The sequence below is a fragment of the Heloderma suspectum genome, chromosome 8 (assembly GCF_057233095.1).
Source record: "Heloderma suspectum isolate Gila_16-S chromosome 8, 16-S_ref, whole genome shotgun sequence".
Lineage (NCBI taxonomy): Eukaryota > Metazoa > Chordata > Lepidosauria > Squamata > Helodermatidae > Heloderma > Heloderma suspectum.
In genome coordinates this window covers 48,177,023-48,195,047 of record NC_139465.1, presented here as the reverse complement: position 1 = coordinate 48,195,047, position 18,025 = coordinate 48,177,023, and the positions used below count along the sequence as shown (strand labels likewise).

The 18,025-nt window shown below is 55.5% G+C and overlaps 1 protein-coding gene across 3 annotated transcripts in view; it reads right to left on the bottom strand.

The window, feature by feature from the left end:
* Nucleotides 1-18,025, bottom strand: part of FHOD1 (formin homology 2 domain containing 1) — a 73,341-nt gene that overhangs the window by 11,710 nt on the left and 43,606 nt on the right. For 2 of the 3 annotated variants that reach the window (XM_084812339.1, XM_084812340.1), the window contains 10 exons: nucleotides 17,607-17,720; nucleotides 16,310-16,333; nucleotides 15,209-15,262; nucleotides 6,242-6,357; nucleotides 5,225-6,081; nucleotides 4,300-4,452; nucleotides 3,894-4,076; nucleotides 3,276-3,395; nucleotides 2,116-2,277; nucleotides 589-779 (listed from right to left, as the gene is read on the bottom strand). In XM_084812339.1, coding sequence (XP_084668465.1) covers nucleotides 589-779; nucleotides 2,116-2,277; nucleotides 3,276-3,395; nucleotides 3,894-4,076; nucleotides 4,300-4,452; nucleotides 5,225-6,081; nucleotides 6,242-6,357; nucleotides 15,209-15,262; nucleotides 16,310-16,333; nucleotides 17,607-17,720 — 1,974 coding nt within the window. The remainder of the gene's footprint in view (nucleotides 1-588; nucleotides 780-2,115; nucleotides 2,278-3,275; nucleotides 3,396-3,893; nucleotides 4,077-4,299; nucleotides 4,453-5,224; nucleotides 6,082-6,241; nucleotides 6,358-15,208; nucleotides 15,263-16,309; nucleotides 16,334-17,606; nucleotides 17,721-18,025) is intronic. The other variant, XM_084812341.1, reaches the window with a different exon arrangement.

Genomic DNA, 18,025 nt, shown 5'->3' with positions numbered 1-18,025 from the left:
ACTACGGCATGTATTGCCTGGCAGAGAATTGCATGCTTGTGAATTTGAGCTTCCATCTTGTCTGAAATAAAGTGGCCAACCGGGGGGGGGGGGGGGGCAAGGTGTCAAAACTAATGGGCATTGCTTGCTCAGTCTTCGACAAGAGAGAGGGGAGGGAGGGAAGGACTTGCACTGATTATCTCAGACACTGATGTGCTCCACACAAACATACTGCAGCATGATTTGAGAACAGCTGACTTTGGGGAGGTGCTCTGACATGCTAGCCAGCCCCTTGACCTCTCCCATGGCCCTCGCTCCTGGGACCCCATCCTCCATCTCTCCTATTGCCATCCCCTTGGCCCACCCCCAACCCAAACATGCTGAATCCTTTGGAAGTCTGGCTCTGAACAGCAACATATGCCACAAAATCCATTCTGTATCTGGGTTTCTTCACACCCAGGGCTCCCTGGAAGAACATGTAGATTCCCGGATGCAGAGCACATACACAGACTCAGGACAGTAGCCAGGCTCTACATGGCTGGCCGGGCACTGCTCAGCTCACAAACACAGCATAGTCCAAAGGGCCCCATCCTTCTGCAGGACACAAACCTGTTCAAGACACGCCTGTGCACAACTTTGAGGATAACGATCTTCTGGGTGCTGGTCTGGAGGAAGTCCATCAGCTTGCTCTTCAGTGTTGGTTTGGTGTCATGCTTCATGATGGCCTTCAGGCTATCCCAGGATGCTTTGCACCGTTGCTCTAGCTGGAGCAGGCTTTCGGCGAGCGCATCAAAGTCAACCTAAAAAGGGAGTGCAAGGCCTCAGAGCAATTCTTAGGGATGCTGCTAAGGGATCTGGCACTCTTCAGAGCACACACAGAGCTGTGCTGGATTGGACCAAAGCCCTCTTTAGCCCAGCATCCTGTCCACACAGTGGCCAATCAGCTGCCTGCAAGAGACCCACAAGCAGGACAGGAGGGCAAATGCGACCTCCCACTCGTGGCCCCAGCAGCTGGTGCACATTGCCATGCTGCCTCCAACACTACTGAAAGGGATGTACAGCTGTGGAGAAATGTTGCATGCATAACTGTTAGTTCTGAGTTTGGAAAAAGGGGTGACGTTCGACTGTAACTGTCAGAGCCCGAGGCCTTGTTACTACACTGTGGCCTGTTTAGTAGCAGCTACTTAGGAGCAGATTCTGAAAGGGGAGAGAAGGGTGGTGGTTGCTTTTAATCTTTGTAACCGTCGGGTCAGTTCATTTCTTGTTCTGCTGGGAAAGATCTGACTCTGATCGCTGGGGGTTCTCGCATGTGTGGGAGAAGGGCAGTTAACTGGCGGATGGAGAAGACAATTGGTGGGGAAGCTGGCTGGGGATGGTGGGGAAGGCGAGGACCAGAGTAAACGGAGGAGGAGGTGAGCAACGGAATACTGAGGTATTCCTTCCCTGCATGATAACCATCTGTTGCTGGTGAAGATCCGATGAAGAGGAGCCGGTGGCTGAGTCATGCCAGGAGGCTGCCCTGTGCTCATATCTTACCAGGAGGAGGTTACACAAGCAGACCTTAAAAACAGATAAACTGTCCAAGCAGCCAGGAGTACAACAGGAGGAGCTTTGGTGTCAGAGGAAGACTGTGCCAAGGACCTGGCGCTGGTTGTGAGTGAATGTGGCTTTTTACCTCAGGTCAGATTCCCTAAACCTCCAGGTTACCCGAGGTAAAAAGCCAATTAGTTTCGGACCAGCAACAGCGTCTCTTGAGTGCTTAAAAAATGTAGGCATTTTTTAAAGCCCCAAAGTTGATAACAGTATTCCCTCATGTACACAGTATCCCTTTAAGAATCATTTGTCTTCAGTGTTGGTGTCCATCTCAAGCCTAAGCCTCTTATATCAAGCTGCAAGGAGGTGCTAAAGCATTCCAGCAGAACCGGCGGCAACGGAAGAGTGTCAATTTGTGCAATTCCGGGTTATCGTGGCAAGAAGTTCCTTAGGCTCTGAAACAGAAACTATTCTAAAAATGAAAACGTCCAAACACCTCATTAGGGAAAAGTGAGATTAAGGGAAGCGGCTTCCCCACAGTGGCCACTGGTCACCTTCTCCTGCACTCCAGGCAAGGCCTCCCGCGGCACAAGCGCCTCCCACCTTGGCAGAGCGCGTGATGGCAGCCATCTCCGAGTAGAGGTCTGTGGTGCCCGGGAACTTCTCCACCACAGTGTGGCATAAGTGGTGCAGCAGCGTCTGCCGGTGCGCGGTGTCCTTCACCTCAGAAACTTTTGCCAGGTAGCTCAGCTCGAACCCGTGGCTCTGAAAGCCAAGACCACACTCAGCTGCAATTCCTTTATTTGCAGCAGAAGCAGAGCTGTCAGGGCGTGGAGGCAACCCAGGAAGAGGGACTGCTGACCTGCTCCATCAGACATGGGAGCTGCCCTGGGCCTCAGCTCTTGTACAGGGGAGGAACACCAATTCAGCTGTTACTCCCTGCTGACAGTGAATGCACCACTGTTTCTGAATGTCTGGATATGCCCCACATCATACCCTCTCCACAAAAAACGCCCGGCAGGAGGCTGTCTTGCTTGCGGACAGCAACTGCCCTTGGAGACGGCGACAGCTACCAGTTAAGAAGCCCACGTAATGACCAGCCAGTCCCCACATGTCTGCAAAGGAGCCACAGCAGCCCAGGCCAATTCCATGAGAACATCGCTAGGTCTGCCTGCAGAAGGCCCCAGGTCCAAGCCTGGTATCTCCAGTCAGAAAGAGGGACAGGGAGCAATGCGGTGCCTTCCAGCTGTGTAGGACTGCGACTCCCGTAATTCCCAGGCAGCACGGCCTGCTGGCGAAGGCCGGGAAAGCTGGCGACGGAAAGGCCTTTCTCTGCTGCTCTGCGCAAACAACACTGGCTGGACAGACCAATGGTGTCTGCAGTAGACATGAACAAAGTCTAATTCCTTATTCTTGCAAAGTGTGCTTTGGCCCAGAACAGGTGGGTAACTTGTGTTGGACTGCAACTCCCATCATCCTCACCACTGGTTATGCTGGCTAGGTCTGATAGGCATTACAGTCCAACATCTGGAAGGCCACGAGCTGCCTGACCCTGCAAACAAAAAATCCAAGCTCTGATCCCACTTGTACGACTGGGCTCTACGTGCTGAAAGAATGAGTACTCTGCACATGTTCAAAGGCACTTTTCTTCAGATGCTGGGACCTGGGCAAATTCCTGGCTCAAATACAGCCCCTCAGGCCTGAGCTAATACTGCCCTTCCCTGCTGGCCTCAGAAGGCTCTATCCCTCCCAGTTTCTTTCACCTGGGATCCATTCAGGAAGTTGCCCATGGCCAGGAGAGTGGCAAGGACACGCTTGAAGGTCTGGTTTTTGACCAGCTGCTCCATCCCGAGTTTCAGGTCGAACAGAGGCTCTGCAATTTCCTCAAGAAGAAAATAAAAGACAACCCATGATGGAGGTCTTTGGCGTGTTTACTGATGTTTCAGCTGTTACTGGAAATGTTCTCCATTTTGTATTTTAGTCTGTCATACATCACTCTGATATCTCTTGACATGGAGCAGTCAATAAATGATATAATTAAGCCGTTCACGTGGGGCCACTTGCCCATTGCTGATGGAAAGCGAGCGAGTTCTCCTGGGAAACGTCCCGGGGAAGACTGCTCACTCACCCCCCCTTGTCGCCTGCTCACAAGCCCAAAGGAAACGCGAGGGATCCAGCGAGCACTGCAATGCGCTGCTGCGGCAGCAGCGACAGCAGCAGCAGCAGGGAGCCAGGGCCGCCCGAGATGCCCAGCACTGCCCAGGGTCGATTTGCTGCAGGACTGGACCACCGGCAGAGCCCCCCTCCCTCTATCGAAGCGGAAGTTTCTCTGCCTTTCGCAGGAGCCTCGTGCCCCGCCAACGGGGGTGGTGAGAGCCTACCTGCTCCATGGTCTCATAGTCCAGCTTGAAAGCCCACAACTGGAGCCGGGCGCCGAGCTCCGTGATGGAGGAGAGGGCCAGGAGGAACTGCTCAGCTGACCCCAGAGGGACACTGGGATGGGCCAGTTGGGCTTCCTGGATCTTCTGCTTTTCTTCCTGAGTTGGAACCATGGCCATGATTTTCTATAATTGGGGGGGGGGGGGAGACCAGCGGGATTGAGGTTAGCCAGAACGTGATGTTTCCCTTCTGACCCTTCATGGCCAAGGCCGATACAGAGATACTGGAAGACCCCAGCTATTCCCCACACAACTCTGACAAGGGTGCAATGGGAGAGTCTCGAAGGCTGTGTGCGCGTTTAATTACATGACGTTAACTCATCTTGCTCAGATGTGCAAAACCCCTCACCTCAATCCCTTCCTTGTTAATGGCAAATTCATCGAAGTTGAGAATGGCCATCTTGATGATGTGAACAGGAGGCAGCACAGTCAGGCCAATGTTGATGGCGTTGCTCCTCTTGGGATCCAAGACCACCACGAGCTTCTTCCCATCAACAGCTTTCTTGTAGATGGGGGGGGGGGTTAAAAATAGGAGGCTGACATTTCTTCATCTATCCATCTATATTACCTTTGTGTTGTACCTTGGCGGCATACATGGGGCTTCTACCGTTTGAGCATGAGGTTGATTCAGCTGAGAAATGACAGCTGCCCCACAGGTCAACCAGTGAGCAGGGACATGGACCCAGGCTTCCCAAACTCTTCCCTCCACTGTGGGCTAGCCACTCTTAGGATACACCAAACGGCCCGAGAGCTGCTCTGTGCCTCAGAAAAGAAAGGTGTCTTTGTCTTGGCGGGACAATCCTCTGCCCAGGAGACCCCTGCAAGGCCACCCTGAGGCACCCGCCGGCAACACCCTTCCTAGTGTGTCTGTGCTGCTCCTGTCTCAACACCACTCCGGAACGGAAGCGGGAGAACGCTGTCCCCTGGGACCAGGCTGCCCAGACTTGTGGGGGTGAAGAGCAGATGGACAGTGGGGCGTGCCGCCTGGGGGACCGCTCCAGGGGCGGGCCCCGCATGCGGAAGCCTCTGGGCTCCACCCCACTTCGGAGGGAGGCAGGCGCCTGCCCGAGGGCTCCCGCTGGCCGCGAAGGGACAGATGGGCATGAGGCTGCTTCCAGGGCTGCTCCAGCACCGTCAGCCATGCAGAAACAGCGCTGCCACCCCCAGGTCCACGTGGGCCCTTCTGAGAGCTGGGGCAGCGCTCCCAGCTGAAGGCTGGGATGCCCACAGGCAGCGCCCCACCATGCTCAGCTGCATCCTGCCTGGCAGCCTACCTTGGCGCTCAGCACCTCCTTTGCCTTGGACTCAAACAGATGCTCCATCCTGGCCGTGTCGATCTCAACCATCTCCAGGGATGCCCACAGAGTGGCCGGCCCAAATCGGCCGCCCCTCCCGCTGGCCGCGCCCTTGAGCGCCTTCCAGAAGAGCTTGACTGTCTTTTTCTTGGCAGGGGAGCGGGCCTCTTCCCTGGAGGAGCCGAGTGTGCCGGGAAGGGGGCAGCCTGGCGGGGGGGGCGGAGGGGGGCAGCCTGGCGGGGGGGGAGGAGCCACAGGCCCATCAGGGGCCGCAGCCCCGAGAGAAGGGGTCTCCTCCACCGGCCCCGTGTCGAGGATATCAAAGTCCTCCTCCTCGCCCAGGTCGGAGAAGTCCAGATCTCGGATCTTCAGGAGCTGGGGGCTGGGCTGCCAGGGACCCCGCGTCACCTCAGAGCCTTTCCGGAAGGGCGTCACAAGGGCCTGCTCCAGGCGCTGCAGGCTGGCCTCAGCCTCAACACTGAGCTGGGCCCGCAATGGCCGGGCCCGCATGTCAGCCTGGCCCCCGGCCCCCTTGCCCAGCGGGCTGCCCTCCCCTTCCGGGCTCGCCGGGCTCCAGGCCTCGGCCAGCCATGCCTCCGCCGGCAGCAAAGGCGGCCCCTCCAGCCCTGCCGGGCTCTTGCTGAAGAGTGTGTCAAGCAGCAGCCTCCTCCCGGAAGCCACGCCACCACTGCACGGATCTGGACTGCCGCAAGGCCGAGGGCTCCCTGAGGTGCCGGTGGGACCAAAGGTGTGGCCTGGCGTGTCGCCGCCGGCCCAGGCAGGGCCCGTCTCCGTCCCAGCACCACTTCCATTCTGGCCCTCCTCGCTCCACCTCCCTAGGGGGCAGAAAGGGGGCCGTAAGCTTGGCACCTCACGCAGAGCCAGGAACTCAGAGGCATGACAGGGCCGGAGAGCCAATGCTCCCAGCAATGGCTGCAAGGCGGCCCGAGCCTTTGGCCAGGGCTGGCCGGCCCCTTCAGCTCCTCCCTGCCTTACCTGGGGCAACCGGCTCAGCACCCAAAATCGCTTCTGCAAGGACCTCTGCTCGCCCCTTGGAGATGGCCACCATCTTCTCCTTCTGGGAGGCAGCCAGGTTTTCCAGGAAACGGGCTCTACAAGAGGAAAGCCCGCGGCACTCAGCAGCCAGGACACGACAGCCCAGTGCATCGCAGACACCCCTCGCAGGGGCTTGCGCAGCTCACAAGCAGGTCAGGCCTCATCACACGCCACAGCAGCCCCCCGGCCACCCCACTCACACTGGCACACCTCCGCAGCAGATCCTGCAGGGCCCAAAGCTCCCTGTGTGCCGCTTCAAGAGACCCAGACGGCTGGCCATCCTTGGGAGTGCAAAGACCCCGAGCAGCGCCAAGGGCAACACAGCCCCCCTCCCACCCAGGAAACCGCTGGCCATCCCGCCCCACTCTCTGGCAGGTTTCATCAACACAGAGCTGCACCAGAACAACACTCCAGCTGGCCCAGGAATAGGATGCAGCATCAGGTGTACTGCAAATACTAAAACACCAAGATTCTAAATGGCTTTAAAAATACTTTTGAAACTTTTAAGAGATAAAAAAGCCAGGGGTAGCAGCATGCGTGGCCAGACCAGCTTCCCTTGGGAGGGCATTCCAGAGCTGGGGGGCACCACCAAACAGCCCTCCCTTGCTGCCACCCGCCAGATCTCAGAATGAGGGTCTTCCATCCGCTGCCCCTCCCAGTCCCCAGCATGCCTCCAAAGGGGAGCACGAACGGCCGCCAGCACAGTGCTGCTGGCGGAAGCACCGGCAGCAGGCCTGAGCCCCCCCGGCGACCCAAGAGGCTCTGAGTCCCCGCACCTCAGGCCCCTCCTCCTGGGGCCACAGCAGGCTGCAGGGCTCACGGAGCACTTTCCCAGCGGGAATGGGCCAGGGCCCTGCCGCTCCACGCAATGTGTGCTCCGGCCAGGCCCCAAGGCCAGCCTGCCGCCTGCATCTGGGCCAGGCACTGGCGTTCCTCAGAGTCAGGGCCAGAGGCCGCTCTGCACAACCAAAGCCCGCCAAGCGGCTTTCGATAGAATCAGCCATTCAAAGCAGAAAATGAAAATGCTCCAAAGAAACAACCCCAATTGCCAGAAAAAAGCCTCAGCATGGAAGGGTAGCGGCAGAGGGGCTTTTGCTGATCCCCTAAAGATCTTAATGGAGTGCATTTGATGGCTCTCTCTGGATCCCCCCCTTCCAAAAGCTCACTTTCTGGTTGGGGCTCACTTCAGTCACACACACACCCCATTCACAACACACACACCCCTGCTCTCCCAGCACTCACCACACTCACCGAATCATAGAAACATAGCATAGCAGGGTTGAACTTGAGCACGCTCTGGGAGAGAGCGGAGGACAGGAAGGCCTGGCGTGCTCTGGTCCATGGGGTCACAAAGAGTCGGACACGACTGAACGACTGAACAACAACAACAGGGTTGGAAGGGGCCTAACAAGACCTTTGAGTCCCACCCCCTGCTCAATGCAGGAATCCAGGTCAGAGCATTCCTGGCAGATGGCTGTCCAGCCTCGTCTTGAACGCCTCCAGTGTGGGAGAGCCCACCACCTCCCCAGGGAATTGGTTCCATTGTCATATTGCTCTAACAGTCAGGAGGTTTTTCCTGATGTTCAGCCGGAATCTGGCTTCCTGTCACTTGAGCCCATTATTCCATGTCCTGCACTCTGGGATGATCAAGAAGAGATCCTGGCCTTCCTCTCTGGGACAACCTTTCAAGTACTTGAAGAGCGCTATCATATCTCCCCTCAGTCTTCTCTTCTCAAGGCTAAACATGCCCAGTTCTTTCAGTCTCTCTTCATAGGGCTTGGTTTGCAGTCCCCTGATCATCTTCGCTGCCCTCCTCTGAACCTTCTCCAGCTTGTCTGCATCCTTCTTAAAGTGCGGTGCCCAAAATTGAACACAGAAGTCCAGATGAGGCCTAACCAGTGCTGAGTAGAGGGGAACTAGTACTTCCCGGGATTTGGAAGCTCTGCTTCTATGAATGCAGCCCAAAAGAGCATTGGCCTTTTTTGCAGCCACATCACATGGTTGGCTCATATTCAGCTTGTGATCGACAACAATGCCAAGCTCCTTCTCGCTTGTAGTGTTGTTGAGCCACGTATCCCCCATCTTGTAACTGTGCATTTGGTTTCTTTTTCCTAGGTGCAGAACTTGGCATTTATCCCTAATAAAGTTCATGTTGTTGTTTTCTGCCCAGCGCTCCAGTCTATCAAGATCACTTTGAATTTTGTTTCTGTCTTCCATATTAGCTATCCCACCCAATTTTGTGTCATCTGCAAATTTGATCAGCATTCCCTGCACCTCCTCCTCCAAGTCATTCATAAAAATGTGGAAGAGCACTGGGCCCAGGACTGAGCCCTGCGGTACCCCACTCATTACCTCTCCTCAGTTTGAGAAGGTCCCATTGATAAGCACTCCGAGTCCGATTCTGTAGCCAACTGTGGATCCACCGGATCGTTGTTTCATGTAGCCCACTTTGAGCTAGTTTGCTCATCAAGAGATCATGGGGCACTTTGTCAAAAGCTTTGCTGAAGTCGAGTTTTATGATGTCTACAGCATTCTCACGGTCCACAAGGGAGGTTACGTGATCAAAAAATGAGATCAGATTTGTCTGGCAGGACTTGTTTTTGACAAATCCATGTTGACTTCGAGTAATCACGGCATTTGTCAAGGTGCTTCCAGATGGATTGCTTTATCATCTGCTCCAGAATTTTCCCAGGGATGGATGTCAGACTGACTGGTCTGTAGTTCCCAGGTTCCTCCTTTTTACCCTTTTTGAAGACAGGGACAACATTAGCCCTCCTCCAGTCATCTGGCACTTCACACGTCCTCCAGGATTTCTCAAAGAGAATAGGCAGCGGTTCTGAGAGTTCTTCAGCCGGTTCCTGTAGTACTCTAGGATGCAGTTCGTCTGGCCCTGGAGATTTGAACTCATTCAAAGTAATTAGGTGTTCCTATCGTTCTCAGGCTGCAATCCTGCCCCTTCAGCCTGTACTTTGCCTTTGCCAGGGGGGTCATAGACCCTCTTTTGGGAGAAGACTGAGCCAAAGTAGGAATTGAGCACCTCTGCCTTTTCTTTGTCATCTGTTGTTTTGACATTCTTACTTAATAGCTGAACAACCATTTCTTTCCTCTGCCTTTTACTATGCACGTAGCTGAAGAAAGCCTTTTTGTTGTTTTTAGCATCCCTTGCTAACCTCACCTCGTTCTCTGCTTTAGCCTTCCTGACGCCATCCCTGCAATTCTGTGCCACCTGCCTGTACTCTTCCTTTGTTGCTTGGCCTTCTTTCCACTTCCTATATGTGACCTTTTTTGTTTTCAGGTTATCTCTAAACTTTTTGTGAAGCCACATTGGCTTCTTCTGTTGTCTCCCACCTTTTTTCTTGTTGGAGTTGTTTGTGCCTTGAGAGTTTCCTTTTTTAAAAGCTCCCACCCATCTTGGACTCCTTTTCTCGTTAGCGTTGTTTGCCATGGGACCTTACTGATCATTGTTCTGAGTTTATTAAAATCAGCTTTCCTAAAATCCAGCGTACACGTTTGACTACACTTGGCTTTTGCTTCCCTTAGAACCAACAACTCAAGCACAACATGGTCGCTTTCCCCCAGAGTTCCTATAACTGCTGCTTTATCCACTAAGTCATCTCTGTTGGTTAGGATCAAGGCAAGGATAGCCGATCCACTAGTTCCTTCCTCTACTTTCTGTAGGAGAAAGTTATCTGCCACAGAAGTCAGGAATTTCCGGGAGGGGCCATGTTTTGCAGCACTGGTCTCCCAACAAATATCGGGGAAATTGAAGTCCCCCATTACTACTACGTCATGCTTCCTTGAAACATGGGCGATCTGCTTTTCACAGGAAAGGCTTTGGGAGGGGCAGAGGCAGCAGGGCCCAGGCTTTGCAAATCCCATCTCTCCCTGCCTGGGGAGCTCCCTCCCCACCTGGACAGGGAAGGCTCCAGCAGAGCCTGCCAGAGACGCTGCAGGCCACATGTGGGTCCCCCTTGCTGCCCTAGACACCTCAGCACCAGGCTGGGAGAACAGGGAGCCAAAGTCTGGCTGAGGCCCTGGGCTGGCCGGCCTGCCTGTGGGGCGCAGGATGCTAAGAGGCCTGCCCTGTGGGCACAAGCAAGAGTCAAGAGAGCATCAGCAGAAGCGCCTGACTGCATCGAGTGGCCATGTTTGTTCAAAGCTGAAGCTGGTGCAGGTTCACTGAAGTGAAATCTACAGAGATCAGAACAGCACTCAGAAACCAACCCCTTCTATATCTTTTCCATGCTGGCTTTATTTTAAAAATCCGTGGGACTCAGGCTCACCATTTTCAGGATGACAATTTCTGAGATAAAAGTTAGGGGATGAAAATTGTCAAGAGGCCCCCTTTCCTGGTCAGTCAGCCCTTTTGTTACAGAGAAGCTCAGCCATGATGGCATTCCGTACATGTGCAGTCCATGTTTTGTAGTTTGGGTTGGCATCCCCAGGGACCTTGATTAAACTATCCATTTTGTTCTGAGGGGTCCGGTGCCTCTTTGCCTGTTTCTTGAACCAGCTAGTTCCCCTCCACTCAGCACAGGTTAGGCCTCACCTGGAGTACTGTGTCCAGTTCTGGGCACCACACTTGAAGAAGGATGCAGACAAACTCAAGAGGGTTCAGAGGAGGGCAACCAAGATGATCAGGGGACTGGAAACAAAGCCCTATGAAGGGAGACTGAAAGAACTGGGCCTGTTTAGCCTTGAGAAGACTGAGGGGAGACAGGATAGTGCTCTTCAAGTACTCGAAAGGTTGTCCCAGAGAGGGAAGGCCAGGATCTCTCCTCGATCATCCCGGAGTGCAGGACACGGAATCATGGGCTCAAGCTTCAGGAAGCCGGATTCCGGCTGAACATCAGGAGAAACGTCCTGACTGTTAGAGCAATACGACAATGGAGCCAATGACCTAGGGAGGCGGTGGGCTCTCCCACACTGGAGACGTTCAAGACGAGGCTGGACAGCCATCTGTCAGGGATGCTCTGACCTGGATTCCTGCACTTAGCAGGGGGTTGGGCTTGAGGGTCTTACAGGCCTCTTCCAACCCTGCTATTCTATGAGTTATAAGGGCTGTATCCAGCACATGCAACGTTGGATGCAGGCACATGCCTACCTGACCACCAAGTCCCCACCACAGCGAGACAACCCCAGGCCAGGCCAGGCCCTCGGCAGGGAACATCCTGAATTATGCCCCCCTCACCTGGGCGCCTCTGCTGATGCCTTTTGTGCCCAGCTGCCTGGCTGTAGCAATGCCCAGTCAGCTAGCTTCTCCTCCATCCAAGAGCCAAGCAGGGGCATCGTTAGAGAGGAGCCCACCTGGGCACAAGCCCCGGATCTTTTTGAGCTGTCTTGACTGCCTTTTTTTTTAACATTTTCCCATTGACTTGCATTGGAAAACAGAAACAGCCATAACTTTTTTAGTTTGTATGATAAATTAAATTTGGAGAACTGATAGCCCCCATGGAGCTGATTGAACCTGCCCAATTTCAACCAGTTAGGTCCAGTTGCTTTTGTGCTAGTCAGAGGTAAATAATGCTATTTTCAAGTAAATCTGTCAAAACAAAGAGCTATAATTTCTTCTTCTGCATAAATGCATGGAATTTGGGGACCTGGCAGCCCCTATGGAGCTGACTAAACGTGCCACATTTCAATCAGTTAGGTCCAGTGGCTTTTGTGCTAGCCATGCGTAAAGTTTCCTTTTCTCAAAGACTAAAACAAAAAGTAAAAACTGCCAAGCCACACAGGGGATTAGAGATCCTAATCAGAAGGTGTTTAACAAATTATTCCAAAAGAAGGGTTAGGACTATGTGGCATCATGATCAAGGAACTGCTGAGGCTTTTAAAAAGGTTCTACAGTTTTAAAAAAAGCTAGAAAAAGTCCTCAGTCACCTCACCTCATAAACTTAATTTATTTTTAATGAGTCTTACCCTCAGAAAAGTGTGCATAGGATTCCAGCACAAGTTACTTTTGCAGGGAGGTTTGCACCTTGATGTTCTGTATGTTTACTCAGAAAAAAGCCCTGAGTTGTGAGCGTGGTACTGCAAGCTTAATACAGTGCCTGCCCAATTCCGTCTAATGAATTGACTACCCTTTCAGTTCAGTCCTATGCATGTTCAGTCTTTTGTGGGTTGGGCGGGGGACGGGGGGTTGCATGAACTCTAGCTTCAGTGGTGAGGGAAAGGCACATAGTACATGCTCAGAGTTTCTCCATAACTTAGCCCTAGGTCTGAAAACAGACTCATTGGCTGAATCCTGGTGAAGTCTTGGCACAAATGAAGCTATGGGGAGGAAGGTACAATGAGAGCTTGTGCATAACAAGGAGGAGGTAGAGGAAAGTTGCACAAAACAAGACATCTGTTTTGATGAAGAGTTGCTGGAGGATGGTAGGATGAGGAGGGATGGTTGCATGGAGGGGAAGAGAATTGGTAGGGGGAGAATGTAAGTGTTCAGTGGTGAAAGAAAAGCATTCTGCACATGCTCAGAGGCACTCTATATTTAAGAACATAAGAAGAGCCTTGCTGCATCAGACCAAGGTCCATCTAGTCCAGCATTCTGTTCACACAGTGGCCAACTAGGTGTGAAAGGAAACCAACAAGCAGGACATGAGTGCAATAGTACCTTCCCACCCATGTTCCCCTGCTGCTAACATTGGTGAAATGTAAATAAATTATAGTAATTCTAAATTGCATGCATGTATATGCTTTAGAAACTCTGCAGGTTTCTTGCCTGAGGGACACCTCTAATGACCTGTGCATTTTCATACAAACCCAAAAACTATTGGGGAAGAGGTGAAGGGAAGGGAAAGCAAATCACTCCCTCCCCCAAACTGGAGAACTCCCCTTCCACATGAACTGCTGCACCTGTCCTTCTGAAACTTTGCTGGTTTCTTACATAGGCTGTGCGTAATTTTCAGAACAATGGTCCACAGGGAAAATGGGGAGGTAAGTATGTCCTCTTTTGGAGACCTCAAAATGTCAAGGCCACCCTTACACAAAAACCCTTGTGGCTAGTATTCTGAAATTTGGCAGACATGACCTCCTCTGTTGGGGCAATGAATCCTGAAAATTTTATCCAATTCTTCCAAGGAATTACAATTGGCCGTTCCCTTTAAAAGACACTCAAAATATAAACCCTGCACCTATTTTTCTGACATTGGGCTTCTAGGGGGCTGCTGTGCCTGAAATTATCATCCAGTTTTGACCAAGAGAAAAAAGTTACATTTTTTTCTAATTTCCCGTGGTAGTTAACAGGAAGCATAAAGACTCATTTTTCCAAACACTGACTCAGATCTGGTGCTGGGCTGAAGTGGTCCGACTACAAATTGGCCTGAGCAGAAGCAGGATGTTTTCCAAAACGCTGAATCGGGGTGTGAGTTGAAGTGGGGTGGGGGGTCAGTGCTCACTTCTTAGGCATGTATGTATGTACCCTATACACACATGCGAGCACACTGCATGCACCACACACACACACACACTGTTAACCAAAAGCCAAGGGCCTACGGGCCTACTGCAGGTCTCCAAGTATTCATGACCAACCAGGAAGTGATCTCCTTTGGGAGTCTTGGGTAAACAGAACTGCTTCAATTCTATTTCTACTGAAATCCCACTGGATTCTGCCCCACACATGGCCCAGCCCACCTCACCAGAGCCCTCACATATTTATGATTTTATTTTACATCGAAATAATGAATAATACAGGACATAAGCCAAGATAAAACCAGCAACAAGGAGTAAAAATGCTACATCACATAAAACTAAGGTAAAACCAGCAGCAAAATAAGAGAGTGCTAAGATCCATGAGCACAAAAAACTGTTCCTAAAATGCCTGGGAAATAAAAAGGTATTTGCCTGGTGTCAACCCCCCCCCCCCCACAAAGTAGGCGCCAGGGAGCCTCTCTGGGGAGGCCTCCCACCCCCCTTTGGTGGCCACCCCCCCTCACCTAATGGGGGGCACCTGGAGAAGGGCGACACCTCAGGGCCTGGGCAGGCAGACCGGGGAGGAGTCACTCCTTCCAGCGACCTGGTCCCAAGCCGCTCAGCACTTGGGAGCGTGCCGTCACGCAAGTCCCGCCTCGCCCCTTCCAGAGCGCCCTCCACACGCCCTGCTTCGCCAGCGCTCCGGATGGCGGGGGCTAACAGGCCAAGGAGACGCTGGGAGCCCCCTTTGCCGTGGCCTGGCCAAGCCACTGTGGACTGCTGACTAGTTGGATACTCAACCCTGCTCTGGAGGCACAGAAGACAGAGGTGGTTTTGGGCTGAAGGGAGCCCCACAGCCCACACCGTCAACGGCCCCACAGAGCTCCCTAGATGGCGCCGGCCTGACCCTTCCATGGGGCAAGCAGCCTGCAGTCACCCAGGCTCTGTCCGACGAGGAGGCACGGTGCTAGGAAAGGGCGAGTGGGCAAGGAGCGCCACTGGCCGGGAGAGACCGGCAAGCTGCCTCCTTTGGGAGGCCCTGGAGCCGCTGCCTGCGACCTGCAGCCCAGCAGGGGCCAAAGGCCTGCCCACGGGCCACGTGCTCCCGGTGCCCTTTGCACAAGACGCCAGGAGGGGCCGTGGCCCTGTGGGGGAGCCCCCGCTGGGCAGGCAGAAGACCCATCCTCGGCAGCATCCCCAGGCGGGGCTGGCCAAAACCCTCCCAAAGCCCCAGAGAGCTGCTGCTGCCAGGCAGTGTCGACCAGGCGGGGCTGGCTGGCCCCGGGGCTGGCTCAGGAGAAGGCCGCTCTGGGTGTTCCGAAGCCCCCGACGCCTGTGCAGCACCCGTGTGTGGACTGAGCCAAGGCGAGCACCTCTCCTCCGGCTGCAGGACGGGTGGCGGTGGGGAAGGAGAAGTCAGCCAGAGAGACTCCTTCTCGCCAGACGCCCCCGAGGACTCAGGGCCTCGCCCCGAGGAGGGGCACGCGGGTCTGTACTTACTCAAACCGCCTCAGAACAGGCTTGTCCCCACACACTGGGGGGCTTTCCTCTCGCCTGGGAGAAAAGATCAGTTAGCACCAGTGGCCAGAGGAGCCAGACTCTGCCAAGGCAGCGCCAGCCCCAGAGCGAGAGGCGCATGCAGCGGGGAGGCAGCGGGGGAGCGCCTCCGTCAGAGAGCCCGCCCGCCTTGGCTGGAGGCCCGGCACCCCAGCCTCCCCACGACTGGCAGCCACCCTCGCGCCAAGCTCCCGGAGGCCACACCAGCATGCCTCAAGCGCAGGAGCACAGCCTCCGCAGGAGGCCCTCGCAACGCTCCGGCCTCTGGCAGCCGCCCCACAAGCCCGCGCTCGTGCCAGCCGAGCAGGGCAGCCGGAGCAGAGCTCTGGCACCGCCACGGAGGCCGAAGCCAGACAAGCCCCCGCCCGGCCCCCTTCTGCGCCTGAAATGATCCCAGCGGCTGGCTGGACGTGGGTGCGTTTAGGCGTGGGGGGGGTTCGTTGAGCGTTTTGACCGTAGGTTCTGAAAGGGCCCAAGGGTAGATTGAAGACAACGCTGCCCTTTGCCGGCAGGCACGCACAGCAGTTACTCTGCCAGGGGGACAAAGTGGAAATGTGGGGGTGCGCGTGCGCGCTTGCCAGCAGCAGAGATGGGCATCTCCCCGCTCGCTTCTCGAAGGGGAGGCGGCTGGGCTGGGCATCCCGCCGGCCGAGAGGAGGGCAGCTGCTAGGCCGTGGCGCCCCCTCGTGGCTTGGTGGGGCTGCACAGCTCTCTCCCAGGTGGCCTCCAACGGGGCGGGGGCGTCTCCTCCAGGAGGAGGGTTGCTAATGGCAGGCCCAGCACAAGGCCCCCCCACACATCAATGGAGCTCCAGGGCAGCCAGCCTCATGCTTCCTGGCACAGCTGTTCCCCGGCAAGGAGCTCATCCAGACCCGGAACACCACACGGGCAGGACCGGAAGGTCTCTGCAATGCGAAACCACATGCCAAGAAGCACCGGCCCCAAGCCCGGCAAACACACCCCTCCTCTGGGGCCAGCCCCCCAGGAAGAAAGCTGCCTGGGCCACGGGAACCACACACAGACACCGGCTGCAGCATCACTTACCAAGCAGAAGCAGTTTCGTGAAGTCTGGAAAAGGAAAGGCAGTCTGAGCAGGAGACAAAAGCATTGAAGAGGGCAGGACAGTGGAGTGCAGCTGCCGCAAGGAAAGGAGCCCCCTCCCGCCCCCCAGGCATCAGCGCGGGCGGCGTGCAAGGCCACGCGCTGCTCGCGCTGTGCTGACAAGCATCTTCCAGTGGGCCGTCGGTGGCCAGGTTGCCGAGGATGCTGCCCGACAAGCCTGGAAACTGGGCTGGGTCCCGGACAAGAGATGGGGGGCATCAAGAGGAGAGAGGAGAGGCGGAAAGCTTGGAGCGGGAGGAGGAAAGACGAGGAAAGAGACGCAGCAGATCGCCTGGTGGTCTCCCTGGGCAGCAAGGACCAGGGCCCTCCTCTTGCCACAGCTGCCTCTTCCCCCCACTCTTTAGGCTGCCCTCCCAGCAAGACACAGTGTCACTGGCATCCCCCAACACTGCTGCTCTGGACTCCCTGGGGTCACCGCCTTCTCCTTTGCCCACAAGTCCCTGGGAGAAGACTGCTAGGAAGAGGGCAGGTTTTCAGGACAGCTTACATGGGGGGGGGGAGACAAATTACACCTGTGCAGGCGCATGCACACGCCCTGATGCCCCATCCACAGCAGGGACTTTTCCAGGTGGGCCCCCTGATGTGGGGAGGATGGCAGAAACCCTCCTCAAGTTGCACCACAGGACACCGGGGAGGAAAATCCTTGCCCATGGACTCCACCCGCTTTAGGGGACGAGCGACAAAGACCCACCCCGGCTCTCAGGACACTCCTGCTGGTGCCGCACCCTGCTTGCCCCTCTCACTCCTGCGCTGCACCCTCAGCTCAGCCCACAGCCGGGACACAAGGCTGCCGGAGACACCGGCCCACTTAAGAGCTACCGGGGGGGGGGGGTGTTTCCCTGTACAGGTGCAAGGAGCAGGGGTGAGCAACCTGGCGCCTACCAAATGTTTTGGACCAGGCCCCAGCCAGCATGGCCAATGATCAGAGATGATGGGATGCAGTCCAGAACACCCAGAGGGCGCCTGGCGGCCTCCCCCTGATCTCAGCAGCTCCCTGCAGAAAGGAGGAGGTGCCCTGGGCCATCGGCAGGACAGCTCCTTCAGATGCCTCAACGGACAGCAAGGCCGCTGTCTTCCACCCCCAGTGCAGCCATACCAGGGCTGCCTATCGGCTCTGAGAGCCCCGAAGCCAGCAGCAAGGGAAGGCGAGAACGGGGACAGCCCTCGGCCAGCCTCCTCAACAGCCCCCCATCATGCCCCCACTCAGAGAGGGACCTACTTGAAGACGCTCCTCTCGCCCAGGTCACCTGGCTGCTCTCCTCTTTCCACCAGGGCAGACGGTGCGGACAGGCACACCTCGGAGGCACTACTGTATGTACTCTGGATGTTGGGCCTGGAAAGGCAGTGAGATGGGAAGAGCAGGATTGGTGCGGCTGGCTGGCCGGCAGGCAGGCAGGCAGGCAGGGCCACAGAGCATATGCAGGCGACGCTCCGCGAGGGAGTACAGAAAGCTGCTCCCTGGCGCTCAGTGCCCGCCCCATGCTGGATGAGCCCTTCCAGGCTGAGATGGACAGGCAGGCAGGCATGGATGGGTTCAGCGCAAGGGCTACAGAGGAGAAGGCCGGCCCACTGCCCCACACACTGTCCTCTTGGGCTCAAGCCCTTCTCCCCCAGTCCAGACCGCCTCTCACCAGCCTC